General features: G+C 52.3%; 1 protein-coding gene across 2 annotated transcripts in view; it reads right to left on the reverse strand.

The window, feature by feature from the left end:
* Positions 1–215: 215 nt before the first annotated feature.
* The window catches only part of CTNNBIP1 (catenin beta interacting protein 1), a 51484-nt gene continuing 28142 nt past the window's right edge, over positions 216–23557 (reverse strand). For both annotated transcript variants that reach the window (XM_068538844.1, XM_068538843.1), the window contains 3 exons: positions 19118–19236; positions 18448–18538; positions 216–2638 (listed from right to left, as the gene is read on the reverse strand). In XM_068538844.1, the coding sequence (XP_068394945.1) occupies positions 2580–2638; positions 18448–18538; positions 19118–19213 (246 nt within the window). In that variant the 5' untranslated portion in view covers positions 19214–19236 and the 3' untranslated portion in view covers positions 216–2579. The remainder of the gene's footprint in view (positions 2639–18447; positions 18539–19117; positions 19237–23557) is intronic.

Raw genomic sequence — 23557 nt, forward strand, 5'->3', positions numbered from 1 at the left:
TGACTTCAGCCCAACTAGGACAATACTGGGAACCTCCAGGTCAAAAGGGGGCTCACCCTTCCTACAGACGTGTCAGCTGGGGTGGGCCAAACCCCCAGCTCCACTCAAGGTCATAGACAATTCAACTAGCAAACATGGTGTTTTTGCCCCTCCTTGGGGAGGGGGGGCCCCAGCAGCAGAGTCCACGTGATGTGGGGAAATCAGCTCACGAGCCAAACTATTAAAAATCTTTATTGTTAATTATTTTCTTCAACAGAAATATTTTTAGTTGAAATACGAAGCCAGAGCAACATTTCCACTTTTCTTCTGCAGAAGATGAGACAGATCAGGGCCATCGCAGTTACAAGAGGGAGGCCCATGACCCTGACAAGGACAGACTGGGGCAGGAACACACCATCAGCCAGGACTCGGACCCTTGACGGGAGCTACAGGTACAAGGAGGGGGCAGCCGGCGACACTGGCAATGACAGCTGATAACAGACGTTACAACCTGGGTGGTGGGGGGAGACTGAACAAAACCCACCTTCCCCCAGGGGCTCAGCTGGAGCTGCAGGCCACTGAGCTGGGAATGAGTACAGTCACACGTGTGTGCGTACACACCCTGCCCCTCCTGGAGGAAGGTGCTCTCGGGCCCCTGCTGGGGTCCACACAGTCCTCGTCCCCTGGGGATCAACGGCCTTTTCAGACTAATGGCCAGCTAACCAGGGCAGGGGGCCCGTGTGCGCAGGAGGATGGGGTGTCTGGGTCGTGTCAAGTCCTCCGCTGGGGCAAGGCTCAGAGGAAGCTCAGAGCACAGTGTGAACGGCCACGGGGCCATGGGGCTCCCAGGGGCTGGGGCCCGGGACACGCTGGCGTTCAGCTCCCTTGCTCCACGACAGCCCCAAGCCCTAAGAAGGGGGAAGTTTGGCTCTGAGCGTCTTCTCCTGGCTCTGGGTACCTGGGGCGAGAAGGAGGTCTCAGCCGTCTACTACCTCCGGGGTGGGGGTGGGAGGTCGCGGCGGGGGCGTGGGGAGGCTTCCCCTCCCCAGGCCCGCATCTTCCTCCAACTCCCCACCCAGATTCCACTCCTGCGAGAGATGCAGGGAGCAGGACGGGCCACCGCCAGGGGGAAGAGGGCAGGTGGGAAGACTTGGGGCTCCTGCAGCCCTTCAAAGACCACTGCTCTGCAATGTCTTTCTGGGGGCGGGGTTGAGGGCCAGCCTGGTGGGACTCGCTCATTGAAGACCCAGCCAGCGGTCCCAGTGGGCACTTCATAAATAATGACACGGTCCCTTCCAGGCTGCCGTGGAGAGAGACCCTTCTGAAGGCAGTGCAGTGAAGGGCACGGCCTCGCATGAGCGCTCCCAGGGCTGGTCAGGACCCACTGCGCTGGCAGCACACACCTCGGGACGAGGCTGGGGGAGGTGGGAGGGTGCGTTTGGCGCCAAAGGCCTCCTGGGCCTTGTGAGCCAAGCTGCGGCCTTCGTGTGGGTTCTGGGCTCTCGGGCAGAGACCTCTGCTACGCTTTGGGGTCTCAGAGCTGGGAGCAGCTCCTGCCCCTTATAGGAGGAGCCCCCCGATGAGGCCTCAGGAAGTAGAATATGGAGGGAATGGCTCAGCGCGGGCAGGCTGGAGAGGTCCGGATGGCGCGTGAGCGATTCCATTCTCACCAAGGGATGCTGGCTGGTTGCCAGCTCATGAAGCGATGCATGTAAATCCTGGCTAATGGTCACCTCTAAGCTCTGGGCTGCTCCTTCAGGACAACACAAACCTCCTTGGGGCCCTGCTTGGCGTCCTAGGGGTTCCCTTGCTGATGGAGCCTGGTGTGGTCATTAAAGCAAAAGCACTCTCTAGGTGGACCCCCGGGCTGGAGGGGGCCTGCACGCAGCAGGGGGGTGGGCAGCCCATGGCAACGGGAGTCATGGGTGAGCCAATGGGAAACCAAACACACATATCGAAAGCCAATCAAATGCAAACACAAACAAAAACACGTCAAAGCAGCAGCAGCAAGCTCTTTGTGTAATAAATATTGCGAAGCGCACTTGGTTTCTTTCTTTCTTTCTTTTTTCAAGTCAAATATAACAACCAACGTCCCAAACCCTGTTTTCAACATTCAAAAGAGAGGGGCTGGTGCCATCAGCAGAACACCTGCAGCCAATCAAAGAAAAAAAACCGTTTCCCATTAGCCAGCCAATCAAAATCCTTTTCCAGTTTAAGCAGCCAATCGGACCTCTTCACATTCCTAAAAAGTGACCGAAATAAAGCACCAGAGCTCGGAGAGCTTCCTGAGAAGCCATACACCGAGGCGCAATTTAAAAAAAAAAAAGAGCCAGAAATAAAAATAAAAAGGTTTGCGTTGGTCGAGATTTAAAAATAAAAAGGTTTCTTCCCGCAGCCAATCATGAGTCCGTCCCTTTAAGCCAATCGTAACTGCACCACTGGTGTCTCCCTCGAGGATGCTGAGTGGCCGTGGGGCGGGACGGGAAAGGGTGGGGTGGGGGGTCGGGGTAGGGAAGGTGACCCTCTGCCACTCAGCCGGTGAGGTCCACACAGATCTCCTGGCCTTTGCCAGCCTCCAGGGTATTCCAAGGGGTTTGCAGCTACTGCCTCCGGTCCTCCGTCTCCGACCTGGAAAACGCCATCACCACATCCTCTGCACCTGCAGACCAGGGCGAAAGAATTGCTGCTGGATGGTCCTCTAGCCCCGGGCTGCAACCTGGGACAAGGCGAGGAGGCTGCGGCCCCCGACGCAGTGTCAGTCAGTCCACTGTAGCGGGGTGCTTTCCGAGAACAAAGTGCTTCTGGGGAAGCCCACCTCCCCTCTGGGCCTGGGCCTCCCCTACAGCCTGGCCAGGGTAGGCCAGCACCCCTGCTGCACGGCTGTGGGCTGCAGGCTGCAGGGGTGAGGCTCAGAGGCTTGCTCAAGGCTACACGGTGAAGAGGTGAGCATGCCAAGAGCCCAGGCTGCTGTCCTGGAGCGGGGCTCTGCTTGTGACCCTTGCTCCAAGGTCGCCAAAGCCGGGGGCCCTTGGGAACCTCTCTCTTCCTTCTTAAGACTCTTGTTTCGATCCCTTTGGAGGATCTTGCTCATAATTTCTAACAGCCAGTCCTCTTTGCCCAAACCCAACACCTGCTCAGGGGAGCATGGCCAGGCCCATTTCCAGCCTGTGGTCGGCCCAGCTCCCATGGAGACAGATAATGGCCATAATCTTTTTGTTGTTATTTTTAATGGTGGATTTGAGGATTCTGGTCCAGGCACTCATGAAATCACTTCCTTTGTCTTGTTTTCCATAAGACAGGCTCTGACATGCAGCCAGAAAAGGCAGGAAGGAGGAGGGAAACAGCCTGAAATGCTGACCTGCCTCCCCCACCTGAAGCTGCTGGGCAGGAAGGACTGAGTGGCAGACCCTGCAGGGCAGGTGAGGTGACCCGCAGGTCCCACCCCACCTCCTGGGCCTGGACCCTGCCTGGGCCCTGCCACTTTCTCCGCTTTCCCCCTGGGGATCAAACCCGTGCCCCCTGCAGTGGAAACGCGGAGTCTTAACCACTGGACCACCAGGGAAGTCCCGCTCTCCCCTTTTTCTAAAGGATGGTTCTTGGTGGCACCCTGAACGTTAAGTAACAGTCAGTTGCCCATGGCCTTTCAGACAAGCTTCTCTTCTGTTCTGCTGGAGGAATTCTTCCCGGGGAGGGGAGGATCGGAGCAGCAGAAACAGGAAAGGCCACTGAGGGGGGCGCGGGCAGCGGGGCGTGGTGGAGCTGCTGACACGTGAAACGGAGTCAGGGAGAGGGCAGGAGTCCACCACGGCCGGCCCCCACCCCGGGGCGTGGTGTCGGCCACCTCCGTCCACGCCACAGGGAGTCACCCCTTCCCACTGGCAGCCTCGTCCTGACCTCCTTCCTAACTGCCCTGCCACACGGAGGAGGCATGCAGCCACGGGTGCTGTAGAAGGAGGGCCCGTCCGCAAGGATGTAACATTACAGACGTGTCCTTCAGTTTGGCACCAGAGGGCCAAGGTGCTACCCAGGGGAGTAACCCTGCCACACATGCCCCATCTGCCTTGATGGGGTTCTGCTGTTACCAGCACAACCTCTATTCCTGCAAAGGGGAACGAGCTTCTAGAAAGGAGCTCAAATCGTCCGACTTCTCGGGATTGGGCTCCTTTGCTTGGGAAGCCCTACCAATCCTTCCCCTGTCGTCCTGGGAACATTCTGTTCTCGCCTCAGTCCTCGGACCACGCAATATCACTGCAGGCAGAATTTTCCTAGCAACCACAGAATCCAAGGTTACATCATACCCTGCATGGCAGCTGAGCTGGTTACCTAACAGATGCCGGCTTTTCCCGAGTGCCGCCTCTCCAGCTCGCTAAGCAGGAGGGGGCTGGAGAGAGACCACGAAAGGGGACTTGTGAGCAAAAGATGCAATGAACAGGGACAGCCCACTCACTTCTCTCCTTGCCTGTCTCGTGGGCTTTCTCGAAGGGACCTTGGGCCTCTGTGCTGAGCTGCAGGCACAAAAATAGCACCAGCTGCCCCAGGAGGGAAGAGTGAGTCTGCAGAGGGAATGGCCACTGGCTCCTTGGAGGAGCCCAGACTCAGGGGCTGCCCAGTGTGTGTAGCTGGGCTACACCCTGAGAGGTGGAGAAAGAAGTCACCTCCTCAAGGTCATGCAGGGACTCCAACAACTATTTAGCAAGACACCTGAGGCAGTGCTGCAACACCAGCTGGTGGCCCCATCCCTGGCTGGGGTGGGGAAGGCTAGGAATCTGCAGCTCCCATTTACAGAGCCTCCCACTCTGCTGCTAGCTGGGTGCGGAAAGGGCCCACGGAGCTGCTGCCCATCCGTACTCTGTGCTGTTCCTGAAGGACTTGCTGTTTTCCAGGCCTCACCACCAGGGATCTGCTTTCCTTTGGGGCCCAAGAGGGGGCAGGCTCTTCCAGAGCATTGTCTGACCTGTCCTCATCACTGGTTGGCCTGGTACTCATCATTCAACAAGGGCCTGACCTGAGCCCCACAGGCCTCTAGGCGAGGATGCTGCCCTTCCCTTTCCTCTTTTCCACGGAACTTGGGCCAGTTACCTAAGAGGGAGGGTGAGCTGCTTAGTTAGTTATTAAGATTCAAGCTCTTAGAGCTTGAGAGCCAGGAGGGGTCTCCAAGGTTAACCCTCACGGTCCCTCCTTCTCCCGTAAAGGCTAGGATGTGGGGGCTCCCTCAGATGCTCACACTGTCCTGGAAACGCAGGGCTCACAACAGGAAGATGCTACAAGGAAGCCAGCAGGCCGAGCCCACTGCCTCTGTGCCGTCAGCTAGGTTTACTATCCCGTTTTACCAACAAGGCTGGTCCACCCCACTGGTACCTCTGCTGATGCTGTCTGGACTTGGGTTCAGAGTTTGTCCTTTCCCACCAGATGCCGTGAGCACAGGAGGGGAGAAGATGATCAGTCTCTCCTGTTCCACACTCTCTGACCCATTAAAAGATAAAGAAAGCCAAAACCAGATGAAGACATCGCAAGGAAAGAGAACTACAGACCAGTCTCTCTTATGAATATAGATATTCATAATACCTATGATATGCAAAAATACTCACAAAATACTAGCAAACGGAATACATCAACATATAAAAAGGATTATATACTCTGACCAAGTGACATTTATCCCAGGAATGCAAGGTTGGTTTAATATCCAAAAATCAATTAATGTAATATATCCTATCAACAGAAAAAAGGACAAAAAGCATATAATCATCTGAATAGACACAGAAAACACATCTCACAAAATTCAATACCCCTTCACGATAAAAACACCCAACACACTAGCAATAAAAGGGAACTTCCTCAATCTGATAAAGGGCATTTATTAAAAACCCACAGTTATTATCATACTTAATGGTGAAAGATTGAAAGCTCTCCCCCTTCAAGATTAGGAACAAGAAAACAATGTCCACTCTCACCATTTCTATTCAACACTGTGCTGAAGGTTCTATCCAGGGCAATTTGGCAAGAAAAAGAAATAAAAGGCATCCAAATTGGAAAGAAAGAAGTACTGATAAAACTATATTTGTAGATGACATGGATCTTACATATAGAAAATCCTAAGGAATCCACTAAAAGACTACTAGAACTAATAAACAAGTTAAAGTTGCAGGATATAAGGTCAATGTACAAAAATCATTTGTATTTCTATAAACTAGAAATGAATAATCTGAAAATGAAATTAAGAAAACAATTTCATTTACAGTAGCAGCAAAAATAATAAAATACTTAGGAATAAATTTAACAAATGAAGTATGAAATTTGTACTCTAAAAAGAACAAAACAATGTCTAAAACATCACTGAACGAAATTCAACACAACTTCTATCAAATCCCCGCTGCCTTTCTTGCAGAAATTGACAACCTGCTCCTAAAATTCATATGGAAACGCAAAGGATCCAGAATAGCCAAAACAATCTTGAGAAAAAAGAACAAGGTTGGACCCACACTTTTGAATTTCAAAACTTACTACAAAGCTACAGTAAACAAGTTTGGGTGGAATTGGCATAGATCAATGGAATAGAATTGAGAAGCCGGAAATAAACCCTCCCATTTATGGTCAATTAAGTTTTGACAAAGGTGCCGAGGGTTCAATGGGAAAGAACTGAACAAATGGTGCTGGGACAACTGGATGTACTCACCTGTAAAAGATGAAGTTGAACCCTTACCTTGCTTGCACCATAGACAAAAATTAACTCAAAATGGAGCAATGACCTAAATATAAGAGCTGAAGTTATGAAACTCTTAGAAGAAAACACAGGAGTAAATCTTCATAGTCTTGGGTTAGGAAATGGTTTCTTAGATATGACACCCAAAGCACCATCAACAAAAGAAAAAAATAAATAAACTGGGCTTTATCAAAGTTAAAAGCCTTTTTTTCTTTTTCTTTTTTTCTTCACAATTTGGCCATGCCACATGTGGGATCTTAGTTCCCCGACCAGGGATCAAACCCGCACCCCCTTCATTGGAAGTGCGGAGTCTTAACCACTGGACTGCCAGGGAAGCCCCCAAAGTTAAAAGCTTTTATGCTTCGAAAAACACTATCAAAAAAATTGAAAAGACAACCTACAGAATGGGAGAAAATATCTGCAAATCATATATCTGGTAAGGGACTCCTATCTAGAATATATAAATAACACAACTCAATAATAATAAAAAATCAAACAACTCAATTTTTAAAATGGGCAAAGAACTCGAATAGACATTTCTCCAGAAAAGATATATGAATGGTCAACAAGGGCATGAAAAGATGCTCAACATCATTAGTCATTATGGAAATGCAAATCAAAACCACAATGAGACACCACTTCATACCTAAGGGACAGCTGGAATCAAAAAGACAGACAATAACAAGCATTAGCAAGGACGTGGAGAAATTTGAACCCTCAGACTTTCCTGGTGGAACGTCAAATGGTGCAGCCCCAAGCATGCTCCACCTGCAGCCTTCCCCATCTCAGCCGATGGCACCTCCATCCCCTGGTTGCTCAGGTCAAAAACCCTGGGGTCTTCCCGATTCCCTCTGTCACACACACACTCCACGTATAACACATCAGCAAATCCTGCTGACTATACTTTTAAAATGTATCCTGAATACATTACCATTTCCCCTACTACCACCCTGGTCCAAGCCACCACTGCCCCTCTCACTAGCCTCCTGTACCCTCTTTTCCTGGATCTCCCCTCTCTGGACCCCGAGGGTCCATTCTCCACATAGCAGTCAGAAGGAAGTTCTTAAAAATATGAGTCAGATCCTGCCACTCCTTTGCTCAAAACTCTCCAAAGGTGGTTTATTATAAGATTTCTCATCATACTCAAGGGAAACTCCAAACTCTACACCGTGGCTTCAAGACCCAACACGATCTGGCCCCTCACTGTCTTTTCACCCCTTTTTATATGCCTCCTCCCACCCCTCACTCCGCTCCAGCCACATGGGCTCCTGGCTGTCCTTCAGGCACAGGAACCTGCAACCCAGGACCTTTGCACCTGTGGCTTCCTTTGCCTCAATGCTCTTCCCCCCAAGTCTATCTCACAGCTCTCACACTTCATGCCAGTCTGTGTAAAATCACCTCCCCAGGCCCTCCCTGACCACAGCATCTAACATAGTGATACAGGACGAATCGTTATAGGTGAGGAGCCTGAAGCTCCTCAGAGAGATGAAGCAACTCGGTGAATCAGAGGCAGAGGGAGGACCCGACACAGACTCCGAAGACCACGCTACACTACACGTTTTGTCGTTTTCTATTAGGAAAAGGAAGTAACGGTCCTGCTCCAGGTACCCTGAGCACTGAGGCTGCTCAGGCCTCCTGGCAGAGACTGCAGTAACCCATCTGCTCCCATTAGAACGGAACCAAGACCCAGGATTTATAAAGCAACACCAGAGCAGCCCTGGGGTATCTTGGAGAAAATTCAACATGGAATCCGGAAGGCCAACCTGGGATGGAGCCCAGACGCCCACCCACTGCCCCCGCCTATTGTTCTGCCAGGTGCCCCCCTAGTCCCATGGCTCCCCTGCCACAGGGAGCAGGGCCAAGGCGCTGGCGAGGGCACAGCTCTCTGAACCAGGGCAGGGCACCGAGGGGGCCATCCCACCCCATGGCCCGTGCCAGCTCTGCCCCTTTAATGGAGTCCAGTCAAGTGACTGGAGAGAGAAAAATGACAAATATTCAGGAGCTTAGAAAAGGGAGGCTGGCCCCTAGCTGGGGGCGGGAGACAGACAATGGGGTCACTGGTCTGTTTGCAAGCTCAGGATGAATTCACACCAGCAGAATCACAAGTCCAGCCCAGGCTCCACACACCAGCACCACCCTCAGCCCACGTCCCGCTCACCGAAGGGAACCAGCATGCTGCCATCGGGAAGCCAGCTCACTACAGGGTGCTGGGGCACAGGGGGCAGGGAGCAGTGTGGTTTGGAGAAAGGCCCAGGAATGAGAAAGAACAGGAAAGAGGAACAGGGAGATGGCTGCAGCCCTAAGGTGATGGACGGAGTAAGGGTACACCCGGCCTCTATTTCTCAGACCTGGCCGGGGACATCCCAGTGGAGGGAGCCCTTTGCCCTTTTCCAGGAAAGGCACAGACCCTGGAGCTCACACAGAGCTGGGCCCGGTTCCAGGGCGGACGAGGACTGCTCCAGACACCACCACCTCTCCCTCTCCAGGAGGGACCCTGCGGAGAGAGAGACCAGGCAGCGGAAGGAAGGGATGAGGCCTCCTCGGGCAGCAGGGATGTGCTAAGCATGCTGGTCCAGCCTACGTCCCAGCAAAGCGCCTGGCTGCGGGGGAACAGGCTGCGGAGAGCTCTTCCAGCTCCTGCAAAGTCCAGCCGGGAGGACTGGATGCTCACAGGTGGCTGGAGAGAGGCCACAGCCCTGAGAGTAAGCCCTCCCCAGGAAACCAACACAAGGTACAAAAGCCTGGGCCAGCTTCCAAAGCCGGCCAGCCCCAGGGCCCCACAGTTCAGGACACAGCCCGGCACAGAGGTCACCAGAGAAAAGGGGGGGACTCCCAGCACCAGCATCGGCCACAGGTTGGGACACCCACGTCACCCGACTCAGGGTCATGGGCTCCTCCAAGGGCAGCAGCCCCCCAGCCCCTCTGAAACCCTCACGCCCATCCCTGGCCAGAGCTGACCAGAACTACTCCATTCTGGGCTCGGGGATCTCATGACCTCCTGACCTCCTAATGGGCCTAACACCTTCCCAATGAGGGCAAATGACTGGGGCCTGGAAAACTCCGAAATAGGACCCCGACACCCCAGAGTCTCCCAATTCCTGCTGGAGGTTAACTTTGGAAGTTAACTCTGGCAAAGTTAACTTCGCATAGGGACTTAACTTCAGCGAAAGTTCTTCAAAACCGTCCAGGGAACCCGGCCTGCCAAGCCCGGGTTGTCCTCCACGCACACGGCTGACCGGCTGGAGAGGAAACACGGCCACACGCACCAACGCGTCCAGGGTGATTCCCATTCCCGACGTCTGCCCCTTGTCTGACCACATGATTTTTGGCTTTGATACTTCCTCTTTGCCCCCTGAGCTCACTATCTTGCCGTCCATACCAACCAGCATCTGCTACTCGGCTACCCGCCTACCGAAAACTGCGCGGCTCAGCTACCGGCTCTGGGGAGATGAGCCAGGCAGAGAGGCTCCCGGAAAAACAGGTCCCAGACACTCCTGCAAGGGAAAAGGCTCCACGGCGGTGAGACTCGGGCACCAACCTGGACTAGGTCTCCCCCGAGACAAGCCCAAACCTGCTTGGCGGCATGTGCTGCTTTTAGCAGCCGTGGCCTAGGAGCCCAGGGGTTCTATACAGCTCAGCTCTGCCGCCCAGAGTTCCCAGAGGATGGCTTTTACCCAGTGACAGCACGACACTGGTCGCCATGGGGACAGCACCCCGGATCCACCAAGGTCTCAGCAGCCAAAGCAGGCTCCACGCTTGGTGGCACCTCCTGGGCTCCAGGCTGGCAACCACATCACCAGGCATTCCAGCTGCCAGAAGTGGAGGCATGTGGGCCCAGGGGTGAGGCGGCTCCTGGCAGAGGTCCTGGGCCTCCTGACAGACCAACGAGGGCCTCCCCAGGCTTGGGCTCCCTTGGTGGATCACGGTACCTGGGCCTGGGTCTGACCACTGCCTACCCGCACGATACTGGGCAAGTCCCTGCACATCCACCTCCGTTTCCTCACCTGCAAAACACACGTATCCTGCCCATCTGACTGACCCGGATAATGTCCGCAGCATAAAGCATCACAAACAGCGTCTTGTGGGGTCACCCCTCAGGGTTCTAGTACACCTGCTCTGCTCTAGTCCCACGTGCCCCAAACCCACCTCACCCCCCATACCCCACCGAGCCCAGCACACACATCCTACCTCTGGGGCTTTCTAGGGGGGTTCCCTTCCCTCAGGGTCAGTCATCCTGTGATCTGCACCCAAAATTCTTTACATGTTTGCTCCTGTTTCCGTCTGCCCTGCTGGGCTGGCAGCTAGAGGCCGGGGGCAGTCGCCTGGCATCCAGACCAATGGGCTACTGTGACCGGGACTGTGCCATCGCTGGCCCAACTGGCCCTTGATGCTCTTCTCCGGGACAGAGGTCTGCCTCTTCTGGGTGTCAGGAGGTGGGAGCAGAGGTGCACAAGGGCTTGGAGGCCCCTGCTCTCAGCTCTACACAATAGAACGCATCACGCTGGTGAAGAAGGGTCAAGGCAGCCCTTCACAGGCCAGAGCCCGAGGCCGAACTGAGCAACCGGCCCTGCTCTTCAGCTCTTACCCTTTCTTGGGGTAATTTTTTTTAATTAATTTTTATTGGAGTATAGTTGCTCTACAATGTTGTGTTAGTTTCTGCTGTACAGCAAAGTGAATCAGCCCTACGTATATATATCTCCCCTCTTTTTTGGATTTCCTTCCCATTTAGGTCACCGAAGAGTACTGAGTAGAGTTCCCTGTGCTGTACAGTAGGTTCTCATTAGTTACCTATTTTATACATGGTATCAATACTGTATATATAGTGGTATATATGGTATCAGTAGTGTATATCCCAATCTCCCAATTCATCCCCCTCAACACGGGGTATTTTTTTCTTTTTCTGTGACACATGTTATCACGTACCAAGTCCTTCTGGTTGATTTTTCAGTCAGATTCAACGTATATGAGATTTTTGGGTTCAATTTTATTATTATTAGGTTACAGGTAATTCTCATGAAAGTGTTGATTAAAGTTTAAAAAGATTAGCTTCCCATCCCACTGACTGGAATTCTCCCGGGGCCTGACAGTAATTTCAGTCCAGAGTTGGTTATCACCTGGAGCCTCTGGGAGAAGCCTCAGAGCCGCGTGGGAGCAGATGGGGGTCCCGGGACCCCGGCAGCCGGTCCGCACACAGGGGGAGCCTCGGTCTACACGGGGATCTGACAGACCCCACTCTGTGCCAGAGCTGGACCACGGGGAAATGTGAGACTGCGAGCACAACACGGGCGCTGGCCCCTCGGGGCTCCTGACCTGACGTGATAACCACTACACGGAAGGAAAGATCCGCAGGCAGTTCAGGAGCCGGAGGAGGAAAGCGGGCCGACCCCGGAAGGGCAGAGAGGGCGACAGAGGAAGTGAAAGAGCAGAGGCCAGATGGTGTGGGAAAGGATTCCAGGAAGAATGCTGGCTGTGAAACGGAGATGGTGCCAGCACCCCACCCGAGGGCCGCTGAGAGGGTCAAGTGGGGTGACGAGCAGCGGGGTGAGCTTGCTCGGTCCCTGGAAGAGCAGTGCACTGGGTGGGCCCGGGGGGACCCTCCCCTTGGGCCGCTGGCTCCCTGCTGGGTTGCCCATGACCACAGCTATTTTAACAAGGTTCTCAGTGTAACCCTGAGACCAAATGACCTATTTTAGGCTCGCTGGCAGCGGACCCTGAGCCCGCAGCCTTGGCTTCCGCAGGGGAAAGCCAGCAGAGCCCTGGGACCGCCCAGCTGGCTCAGGCTGGGGACCTTCCCTGGAAAGTCTCTTCGAGAAAGAGTGTGATCAGACGGAGGCTGGAACAGGCCTGGAGCCAGCGTGCCAGCACCGCAGCTCCAGGGCCAGGAGGAGGGGAAGAGAAAGGACGAGGGCTTCCTTAACAAAATGCGCCACATCAAGACAGGGTCCCTCCAGCCCCCGGGACAGCTGGACAAGGGTCTATACGAAGCATGACGCGAGGATGGTAGGTCTGCAGGCGACTGGCCACAAGGAGGCCTTTGCCAAGTGCGCACCAGGGGCCTGGAACTGGCACTTGCCGCATCCGTCCCCGGTGTGGTGCTGGGGCAGGGAGAGACCTGGAGCTCAAACAGAACCAGCACATTCAAAGGCACGTGGAGGTGAAAGGCCCAGAAAAAGAAGGCAGCAGGAAACCCTTCCAATTTTTTCATGCCCTCCTGAAATACCATGCTAACTGCCTACATCACACCTGCTCCTCAGGTAAAACACTGTTCTGCTTAAAAATGCACATGGCCTGTAAGCCACTCCTAGATGGTCTTTGTTTACCACACCCTGGACCCACATGACCCGTTCTATGACCTTGAGCATCTTACTCAACCTCTCAGGGCCTGTTTTCTCATCGTGAAAGTGGGCCTGTGACAGTAGCTGCCTCACAGGGCTGTCGTGAGGATTCTCTGGGATAACTTTATATGCTACTTGACGTGGAACCTGGCACACAGGAGGAGCTCAATAAATTAAATTAATTATAATTAATAGCAAAATTGAAAAACAAATGTCGAGTAGTAGAGGATCAGGGGACTTCCCTGGTGGTCCAGTGGGTAAGACTCCTCACTCCCAATGCAGGGGGCCTGGGCTCGATCCCTGGTCGGGGAACTAGATCCCACATGCATGCCGCAACTAAGAGTTCGTGCACCGCAACTAAAGATCCCGTGTGCCGCAACTAAGATCCCACGTGCCGGAACTAAGACCCGGCGCAGCCACAGAAAAAGAAAAGGTAAAGGATCGGTCAAAAAATGATAGCACAGCCACATGGCTGCATATCACACGACTGCTAAAATGTTTTCTTGAAAATCGTTTGAGGACATGGTAAAATTATCATAAGTAAAAAAAATGGATGTTAAAATGGATATTACAACGTTTACACTGTGTGGTCTCAACTCTGTAATGAAAATACATGCATATTTTTTTAAAAAACCTGCTGGGAAATTAATGCAAGGGAATAGTGATTCTAGCTACATGGTAGGAGTCAATCCTCTAAGCTTTTCTGCTGTTTCTGTCTTTCCCAATGACTTTCCACAATGACTATGCATTCTTTTATAGCCAGGAAAAACGATCGACATATGTTATGGAGAGAACAGCACTGACAACAAGAAAGGCACGAACTCAGCATTCTGTTGAGCCTGCTTTGGAAGCTACGGCTCTCCGCCCCCGAGCCTACAGCTGGGGCTTCTCAGCAAGGCGACCTTCCCAGAGCAGCACTGATTGCCTTTGGTTCAAAGTCAGTCCAGTGAGGATGTCGGGTCTGCTCGGCCACCCTGGGGACCAGGAGACAGCACTCCATGTTCCTGCCTTTCCGGGGGACTATGGGCTCCCAGACCCAGAGCCTGGTCCACTCATTCACCCAAGAACACGCTGGCGCTCTGGGGGGCCCAGCCCCACAAATACAAAGAGGGAAGCCACAAGGGGCTCAGAGTTGGTGAAGAGATGGACCAGGAGACAGTGTGGGGAGTAGCAGGGCCGAGGTACACGTGTGTGGTGGGGATCACAGGAGGGCCTGGCCCTGCCTGTGGGAGGCAGGGGAGGGGGTGGGCTCAGGGCTGGGCTCCTGGCAGCCGAGAGGCAAATGCAGGGACGGAAAGGCGTGAACGCACGAGGCCTGAGATGGGAGCTGAAAGCCATTCACTGTGGCTGTTTGTGGAGCGGGAAGTCCTGCTGTCCGGTGGGCAGGGGTCCTGCTCATCACGCTACGGGGTTCGGATTTTATCCTCAAGGCAGTAGAGAGCCACTGAAAGACTATAAGTCGGGGAGAGACCCGCTGATGTAGCCTTCGATACTCACTCTGGGTACAGGGTAGAAAGTGCATGGAGAGGGCAAGACGAGAAGTCGAGATGCCAGTTAGGGGCTGTTTGTGGTGATCGAGTCAAGAACTAACACGGGCTCAGACCAAAATGGGGGTTCAAACCAAGATGGAGAAGACAAAGCAGATGTGAGGAGCATTAAGGCAGGAGAATCAAGAGGACTTGGTAACCTCCTAGATACCTGGGGAAGACAGGAGTCGGTGGTTGGTCCCCAGGACACTGGGTTCATGGGTGGCACATCCTCACGACAGAGAATACAGGCGGGAGCACAGATCCCGGGGCGGGGAGAGGTTATGACCCTGGACCTGCTGAATGTGGGGCGTGTGCAGCCAGAGGCCAGTAGAGAGTGCACATCAATCTGGGGGTCAGCAGGGGGTCTGGGCTGAGGGGGTGTATCTCGAAGGCGTCGACCAGAGCTCTGTTGGAGTCACGGGAGTATGTGTGACCTCCCAGGGAGAGCGTGTGACACTGAGAAGAGAAGACAGAATATGGAGAACACCAGCATGACCATGGTGAGGGGAAAGGAGGCGCTGGGGGGGGGAGGGCGGGAGGCAGTGAGCAGAGAGGCAGAAAATGGGGGAGGGGGGAGAGAGAGAGAGGGGTCTCATGGAAGACAAGGGAGGGACAGGAGGGCTTCCAGAAGGAGGCTTTCGAGGGTGGTCTTGGAGGAGCACAGGCCAGGCAGGTCTACCCACTGTCCAGTGCAGTACTGGGGGGCCTCTGGGGCCCTCTCCTGGAACCATTTGGTGAGGCGCTATGGTGCAGGCCCGTGCACCAGGGTCTCCAGCACCTACCTGGACCCAGCAGATACTGAACACGTGTTCACCGAGGGAAGAATGGGATGCGGGGCGGCCGGGAGGCGTGGGTTGAGGGATGCCCAGCCTGCTGCTCTCCTACCTGGGTCTGGGGAGGGCAAGCAGTGCTCCCGGTACCAGACCCCTCCAGCCCCAGAGGGGAAGCGTGTGCCAGTCCAAGGTGGTGGGCAGGACCCCGGGACGGATGGCCAAGCACTGACCCATTGGTGGGGCGGCCTCAGGCCCCCTACTGAGGGCAGCTGGAACAGCATAGGTCAGAGTTGCGGGATCCGGCGGAGCAGAGCACAGGCATTTGCTGAGAGACAGTGCCGCCTAGTGGCAGGAGGCGCTCACACCAGGCTTCTATGGGACGGTCCTGCCCATCACCCCGAATGCTCCTAGGCCTTTCTGGGCCTTTCATGCTGGGGTCCTGAGCACTGGAAGCAATGATCCAGGGCTCTTGCCACCTGGGTGGCACCTGAGACTCTGACAGCAACATGCCCTGTGGCATCAGCTGAGGTCGGCTCTGCCAACGGGGAAGGTGGGCGGGCTAGAATTTTATCAAAGCCCCATGTGGCCCCATGGCGTGGGCAGAAATGTAGGGTCCTGCTCTCAGGCTTGAACCTCCATAGTGGGAGAGACTGGACTGCTTGCTGTTTTGTTGGCACAAAGAAAATACAGTATGCCTGTGAGGCTTGTCGCTGGAGGTGACTGTGGGGCGAGGGGCAGACTGAAGGGCAGCCCAGCAGCAGAGAACCGTCTCCCCAGAGATTCTCACCCGGCTCCAGGTTCACTCCCAGGAGCCTGCTTCCCGGAGAGAGAAGTACCCAAGGCCAGCCTGTCTGTCTGTGGACGCCCCACACCCAGGAGGGCCCGGATTCCAGGGCCACGAAATCACACCCACATGCCCACGGCTCACTCCTGACTGCTCAGCAGTTTCAGGCCAGGTGAGGTCACCGTGGCCGCCTTAAATAACTCAGCAGAGCTCATTTTTATTTTCAGTTGTTGGTTTAGCTGAGCAAGACAAAAACAGTTCTCTTAAAAACACTTTTTAAAACTTCCCCTTTAAACAACAAGGTCCTACTGTAGAGCACAGAGAACTATATTCAATATCCTATGATAAACCATAATGGAAAAGAATATTTTAAAAAAGAATGTATATATATATATATATATATATGTATAACTAAATCACTTTGCTGTACAGTAGAAATTAACACAACATTGTAAATCAACTATACTTCAATTAAAAAAAAAAGAAAAAGAAAAATAGAAAACCAACACCTAAAACGAACACATTGTTAATCAACTAAACTCCAATATAAAATAAAAAGTTAAAAAAAAAGAAAAGAAAAATAGGAAACCACAAAAACATTCAGAATCTTAAAAAAACCTTCCCTTATTGTAAAAGAAATGTACGTGCAATGTTAAAAAAATTAGTTTTACAAAAAAATGTGTGACTTGGAAAGTCAAAGTCCCTTATGTGGTTCCACCCTCTACCAAAATTTTCTATAAACAACCTGGTAAATATTCTTTCAGCTTCTTTTGTTCTATACACATACATTCGTGAGTGTGTGTATATGGGCGGGGGGTGGGGAGTGTACGTGGTGGTGTTTTCTATATTGACACACAGTTCTATAGCTTCTTTTGATTTTTTCCCACTAACAGCTTTCTACTTAGAGGCATTCTTACCCCTGCAGCTCAAATTCAGGGTAACCCAGTGACCCAAGACCAGGCTGGGAGAAAAGGTGATGCCCCAGGGACTCAGAAGCCTGAGGGTTTCAAGTGAATACGGTTCGGGAGCAGCGGAGAGGGAGCCACGCTAAAACCCAGATCAGCCCTGGAGGAGAAAAGACCTCTCCCAGAAGAAATATCCCAGGACGGGGTTGCGGGGGGGGCAGACTCCACACCCCTTATCTCCTCCCCAGCGGTGGCTGACAGCCCAGCTGGCGCAGACAGGCTGCGGCACGAGGGTGGCCCGGGCGAGCGGCTGTCCCCGGGAGCTGCTGGGGCCACGGGAACACCCTGTACATTTCTGCTGACTTGGGCGCACAGGCCGGGTCACGCCCAGCGTCAGAGCTCGGGAACCGGGCCCTGCGCCAGGGCAGAGCCCTGCGTGTGACATCCAGGAGAACAAGGGCAGCCTCAGGAAAAGCAGTCCCGTGTGCCAGGTCTGCTCGCCTCCCCGGCCTCAGGGGTCAGCAAACACGCCCATCAGCACTCTGCTCCTGGGGGCCCGCTCACACCAGACAGGCCACCGGTGGCATGATTTAACGGCCAAGAATTCCAAGCAATTGGAAATTGGTGGTCAGGGTCCTGGGCTACAGGGTCAGGATAAGGCTTCCAGAAAGGGAGAGCCCATTAAGTGCCCAGCAGCTTCCTGCAGCTCCAGGACAGACAGAGACAAACCCAGCCCTGCAATCGGGCTGCAGGTTTGCATCCTGGGCCCCCCAGTAACTGGCTGCAGTGGCTTATTGCTTCTGAACCCCAGTTTCCTTGCCTGCTAAGTAGAAGTAATACAGCTGGCAGCTCGAGCCTGCTAGACAGTAAACACTCAGTGTTACCATTATTACAACTGGCTGAGGGTACTCAAAAGAGAAATCACTCCCTTGGGCACATGGAGACCTCCAGGGCCACTGGGGCCACCTCCCCGGGCACAGCCAGGAACACAGCAGCCACCGTGCAGCCCGCACCTAGACCCCTGCACACGAGGGTGGTTTCCTTGTCCTGAACAGGGTACTGGCGGCGGGGGCGGGGGTGGGGTGGGGGCAGGGGGCAGGCAAAGGTTAAAGAAATGCAGCCACCAGAGCCTCTGCAGCTATGGGGCCCCCAGACACCTCCATTTCTTCCTCTTCCTCCCCCAGGCCTAGAAAGGGATCCCCCCCATTACCTGGTTGGGTCCTTGGCTCCCAGCTGGGGAAGGAGAAGGGACCGCCTGGAGGCTCTGGAGGCTCCACGTCTAGACGCTGACGCCACCCGGGGCTCAGCCCTGTGGGTGAGGCAGCCGCAGCCCCGAAATCTCTCTCTCACGGACCACCCATCTGGAAGGGCTGGAGCTACGCTTTCTAAAGGAACCACAGCTTGCTGTCGCTGGCCACACGGGCCCTCGACTCTGGACTCACCCTGGTCGATGGAGTGCTGGGGCAGCTGGCTGAGCTGGCTACTGACCACCCCCGCGTAGGTGCGCAGGAACTCCTCCTCGCTGGCCGTCAGCTGCAAGGGCGAGAGGGCCGGGTGAAGGGTGGCCCGCACCCGCTCCCTGGGCCTCTACTGTTGAGAACTGACCTTTTAGTTCCAGGCTGAGCACCCTCTCCCCTCTGCTCCCACCCCTGAAACTCGGTCCATGGGGCCCACAGGCCTCGCCACCGGGATCAGATCGGGGACGGGGATTCCAGCGTAGGGCAGGCCCTGCTTGGGGAGCCCCTCCCTCTCCTGCTGAGAAGGGCCACTGCACATCTGCTGCCCTCTCGGTGGCTGTCCTGCCCCCCGGTCACCCCTGGAAGAGAAGACTCTTGGGAGAGGGAAGGAAAGGAAGGTCAGGGCCTTTAGAACCCTCACCCGCTTGGCCCAAACTTGGCACAGGGGGTGGGAAGACTGCCCCAGCAGGGCCTGCCGAACTGGACATGCTGGTGTCTGTGCCCGAGAGCCTGAATTAGCCACAGCCAAGCCAGAGGCCTGGCATCCCCTTCCCCAGACCACAGCTGCTACAGAAGGTGGTTACAGCCCCTCTGCCCGCCTGCATCAGGCACCCTCCCTGGGGAGCCTGCTGCTCGACACCCCAAAGGCACTCACGTTGGAGCCCATCTTCCTCAGCATAAGCAGCACTCGGACCTTCTGCTGAATGTACATCTCCTCCGGACTCTTCCCGGGGGCCCCCTCGCGGTTCATCCCCTGGTCAGCTCTGGGGACTCCTGCAGAGCAAGGAGAAGCATGGGGTGGGGCGGTGTCAGGACAAGACATACCCGCATACAGGCACGAGTTGTCAGGCCGCCCATGTTGCATCAGGGGCTCGTTTCTGAGAGCCCAGAGCAGGAGGCGAGTTGCCCGTTCCTCCCTCACGCCTGCTGGCCCGACAGCCAGACTGAGCAGGGATCTCCCCGGAGCAGGTGCTGGTGGCCAGCCCCCTCTGTGTGTGGAGCTGTCAGGCCCAGGGGGCTGAGCTGACCCAGACTTCTGGCCAGCTATACCTTCCAGCCACCCCTCAGCAAGGCTCCTGCTATGAGCCCAGGAGATGTGCTGCATGAAACCCAAAGTGTCCCCGTCTTTCAAAGCCAGCAACTTCCATAAGGAGCAAAGTGACGTGATCAGAGGCAGCCGGCTGGGGCCTGTAGCTGCAGAAGCCATGGGATCAGTACCCAGCCCCCAAACACCAAGACAGCTCCCTCTGCAAAAGTCCCTGACGAGTTCAAGAGGCTGCCTCCTGGGCTGGGCTCCAAGGAGTCCCTCGATGGGGACGGCGAGCCCGGGGCTGCAGGCACAGACACCCGCCCGGGCTCGCTGCCGCCACCCTCACAAGCCCACCCACCTGTCACAGGGTGGCTCCTGCACGCGGCAGCTGCGTCCAGGTGCAACAGGGACCCGACCTGCAGAAAGGTCCCAGGAGAGAAGTCCCAGGGTTTCCTCCCTCCAGGAGGAGCTGGGGTGGGGGGGGGGAGAAAGCCGGGCGTGGAGGGGTTTGGGTTACACACTTGTAACTCCTGGATGAGTCAGAAATAACGCAGCAGCTGGTGGGGGTGGAGCCCTGGCAGCCCTGGTGCCAAGGAGCTGCGCTCGGAGGACCAAGGGAGCCGGGCTTGCGGGCCAAGGGCACTCCTCACACCATCCATCCCTCAGGGTCCAGCAAGCCTTGGACCAGCAGGCTCTCCCAGGTGAAGGGCAGACTCAGAAAGGTGCCAGAGCCCTGGGCAGCAGCCTCCCTAGAGGCTCCTGTCAACCGCTCAGTCCCCAGAAGCTAACAGGGGCTCCGGCCCTAAAAGCCTGCACAATAGGGCAAAACGCGTATTGCGTAGCAATACGTAGGTGCAAAAAACATAGCAGCTGTGCACTCAATGCAGTGCCGTCTCCTTACAGGGCCTTCCTTTCCACCACCAAAGCCCAGGCTCCCTCTTCTACTGTCTGCTCCCCTGCCACCTCCCCCTGGCTCAGAAAAGGGTCTAATTAACAACTAGTAACTCCACACCCTCTCCAGTATTTGTTGTTTGTAGATTTTCTGATGATGCCCATTTTAACTGGTGTGAGGTGGTACCTCATTGTAGTTTTGATTTGCATTTCTCTAATAATTATGATGTTGAGCAGCTTTTCATGTGCTTCTTGGCCATCTGTATGTCTTCTTTGGAGAAATGTCTACTTACGTCTTCTGCCCATTTTTGGATTGGGCTGTTTCTTTAATATTGAGCTGCATGAGCTGTTTATATATTTTGAAGATGAATCCTTTGTTGATTCGTTTGCAAATATTTTCTCCCATTCTGAGGGTTGTCTTTTAGTCTTGTTTATGGTTTCCTTTGCTATGCAAAAGCTTTTAAGTTTCGTTAGGTCCCATTTGTTTATTTTTATTTTTATTTCCATTACTCTAGGAGGTGGATCAAAAAAGATCTTGCTGTGATTTATGTCAAAGAGTGTTCTTCTTATCTTTTCCTCTAAGAATTTTATAGTGTCCGGTCTTACATTTAGGTCTCGAATCCATTTTGAGTTTATTTTTGTGTATGGTGTTAGGGAGTGTTCTAATTTCATTATTTTACATGTAGCTGTACAGTTTTCCCAGCACCATTTATTGAAGAGACTGTCTTTTCTCCATTGTATACATATCCTTGCCTCCTTTGTCATAGATTAGTTGACCATAGGTGCGTGGGTTTACCTCTGGGCTTTCTATCTTGTTCCATTGATCGATGTTTCTGTTTTTGTGCCAGTACCATATTGTCTTGATTACTGTAGCATTGTAGTATAGTCTGAAGTTAGGGAGTCTGATTCCTCCAGCTCCGTTTTTTTCCCTCAAGACCACTTTGGCTATTCGGGGTCTTTTGTGTCTCCATACAAATTTTAAGATTTTTTGTTCTAGTTCCGTAAAAAATGCCATTGGTAATTTGATAGGGATTGCACTGAATCTGTAGATTGCTTTGGGTAGTATAGTCATTTTCCCAATATTGATTCTTCCATTCCAAGAACACGGTATCTCTCTCCACCTGTTGGTATCATCTTTAATTTCTTTCATCAGTGTCTTACAGTTTTCTGCATACAGGTCTTCTGTCTCCCAAGGTAGGTTTATTCCTAGGTATTTTATTCTTTTTGTTGCAATGGTAAATGGGAGTGTTTCCTTAATTTCTCTTTCAGACTTTTCATCATTAGTGTATAGGAATGCAAGAGATTTCTGTGCATTAATTTTGTATCCTGCAACTTTACCAAATTCATTGATTAGCTCTAGTAGTTTTCTGGTGGCATCTTTAGGATTCTCTACGTATAGTATCATGTCATCTGCAAACAGTGACAGTTTTACTTCTTCTTTTCCAATTTGTATTCCTTTTATTTCTTTTTCTTCTCTGATTGCAGTGGCTAGGACTTCCAAAACTATGTTGAATAATAGTGGTGAGAGTGGACATCCTTGTCTTGTTCCTGATCTTAGAGGAAATGCTTTCAGTTTTTCACCATTGAGAATGATGTTTGCTGTGGGTTTGTCATATATGGCCTTTATTATGTGGCGGTAGCTTCCCTCTATGCCCACTTTCTGGAGAGTTTTTATCATAAATGGGTGTTGAATTTTGTCAAAAGCTTTTTCTGCATCTATTGAGATGATCAAATGGTTTTTATTCTTCAATCTGTTAATATGGTGTATCACACTGATTGATTTGCGTATATTGAAGAATCCTTGCATCCCTGGGATAAATCCCACTTGATCATGGTGTATGATCCTTTGGATTCTGTTTGCTAGTATTTTGTTGAGGATTTTTGCATCTATATTTATCAGTGATATTGCTCTGTAATTCTCTTTTTTTGTAGTATCTTTGGTTTTGGTATCAGGGTGATGGTGGCCTCATAGAATGAGTTTGGGAGTGTTCCTTCCTCTGCAATTTTTTGGAAGAGTTTGAGAAGGATGGGTGTTAGCTCTTCTCTAAATGTTTGATAGAATTCACCTGTGAAGCCATCTGGTCCTGGACTTTTGTTTGTTGGAAGATTTTTAATCACAGTTTCAATTTCACTACTTGTGATTGGTCTGTTCATATTTTCTATTTCTTCCTGGTTCAGTCTTGGAAGGTTATACCTTTCTAAGAATTTGTCCATTTCTTCCAGGTTGTCCAATTTATTGTCATAGAGTTGCTTGTAGTAGTCTCTTAGGATGCTTTGTATTTCTGCAGTGTCTGTTGTAACTTCTCCTTTTTCATTTCTAATTTTATTGATTTGAGTCCTCTCCCTCTTTTTCTTGATGAGTCTGGCTAATGGTTTATCAATTTTGTTTATCTTCTCAAAGAACCAGCTTTTAGTTGTATTGATCTTTGCTATTGTTTTCTTTGTTTCTATTTCATTTATTTCTGCTCTGATCTTTGATTTCTTTCCTTCTGCTAACTTTGGGTTTGTTTGTTCTTCTTTCTCTAGCTCTTTTAGGTGTAAGGTTAGATTGTTTACTTGAGATTTTTCTTGTTTCTTGAGGTAGGCTTGTATAGCTATAAACTTCCCTCTTAGAACCGCTTTTGCTGCATCCCATAGGTTTTGTTTGGATCATCGTGTTTTCATTGTCATTTGTCTCTAGGTATTTTTTGATTTCCTCTTTGATTTCTTCAGTGATCTCTTGGTTATTTAGTGACGTAGTGTTTAGCCTCCATGAGTTTGTGTTTTTTACGTTTTTTTCTCTGTAATTCATTTCTAATCTCATAGCGTTGTGGTCAGAAAAGATGCTTGATATGATTTCAATTTTCTTAAATTTACTGAGGCTTGATTTGTGACCCAAGATGTGATCTATCCTGGAGAATGTTCTGTGCGCACTTGAGAAGAAAGTGTAATCTGCTGTTTTTGGATGGAATGTCCTATAAATATCAATTATATCTATCTGGTCTATTGTGTCATTTAAAGCTTCTGTTTCCTTATTTATTTTCATTTTGGATGATCTGTCCATTGGTGTAAGTGAGGTGTTAAAGTCCCCCACTATGATTGTGTTACTGTCAATTTCCTCTTTTATAGCTGTTAGCAGTTGCCTTATGTATTGAGATGCTCCTATGTTGGGTGCATATATATTTATAATTGTTA

Source organism: Eschrichtius robustus, chromosome 3 (genome assembly GCF_028021215.1).
Source record: "Eschrichtius robustus isolate mEscRob2 chromosome 3, mEscRob2.pri, whole genome shotgun sequence".
Lineage (NCBI taxonomy): Eukaryota > Metazoa > Chordata > Mammalia > Artiodactyla > Eschrichtiidae > Eschrichtius > Eschrichtius robustus.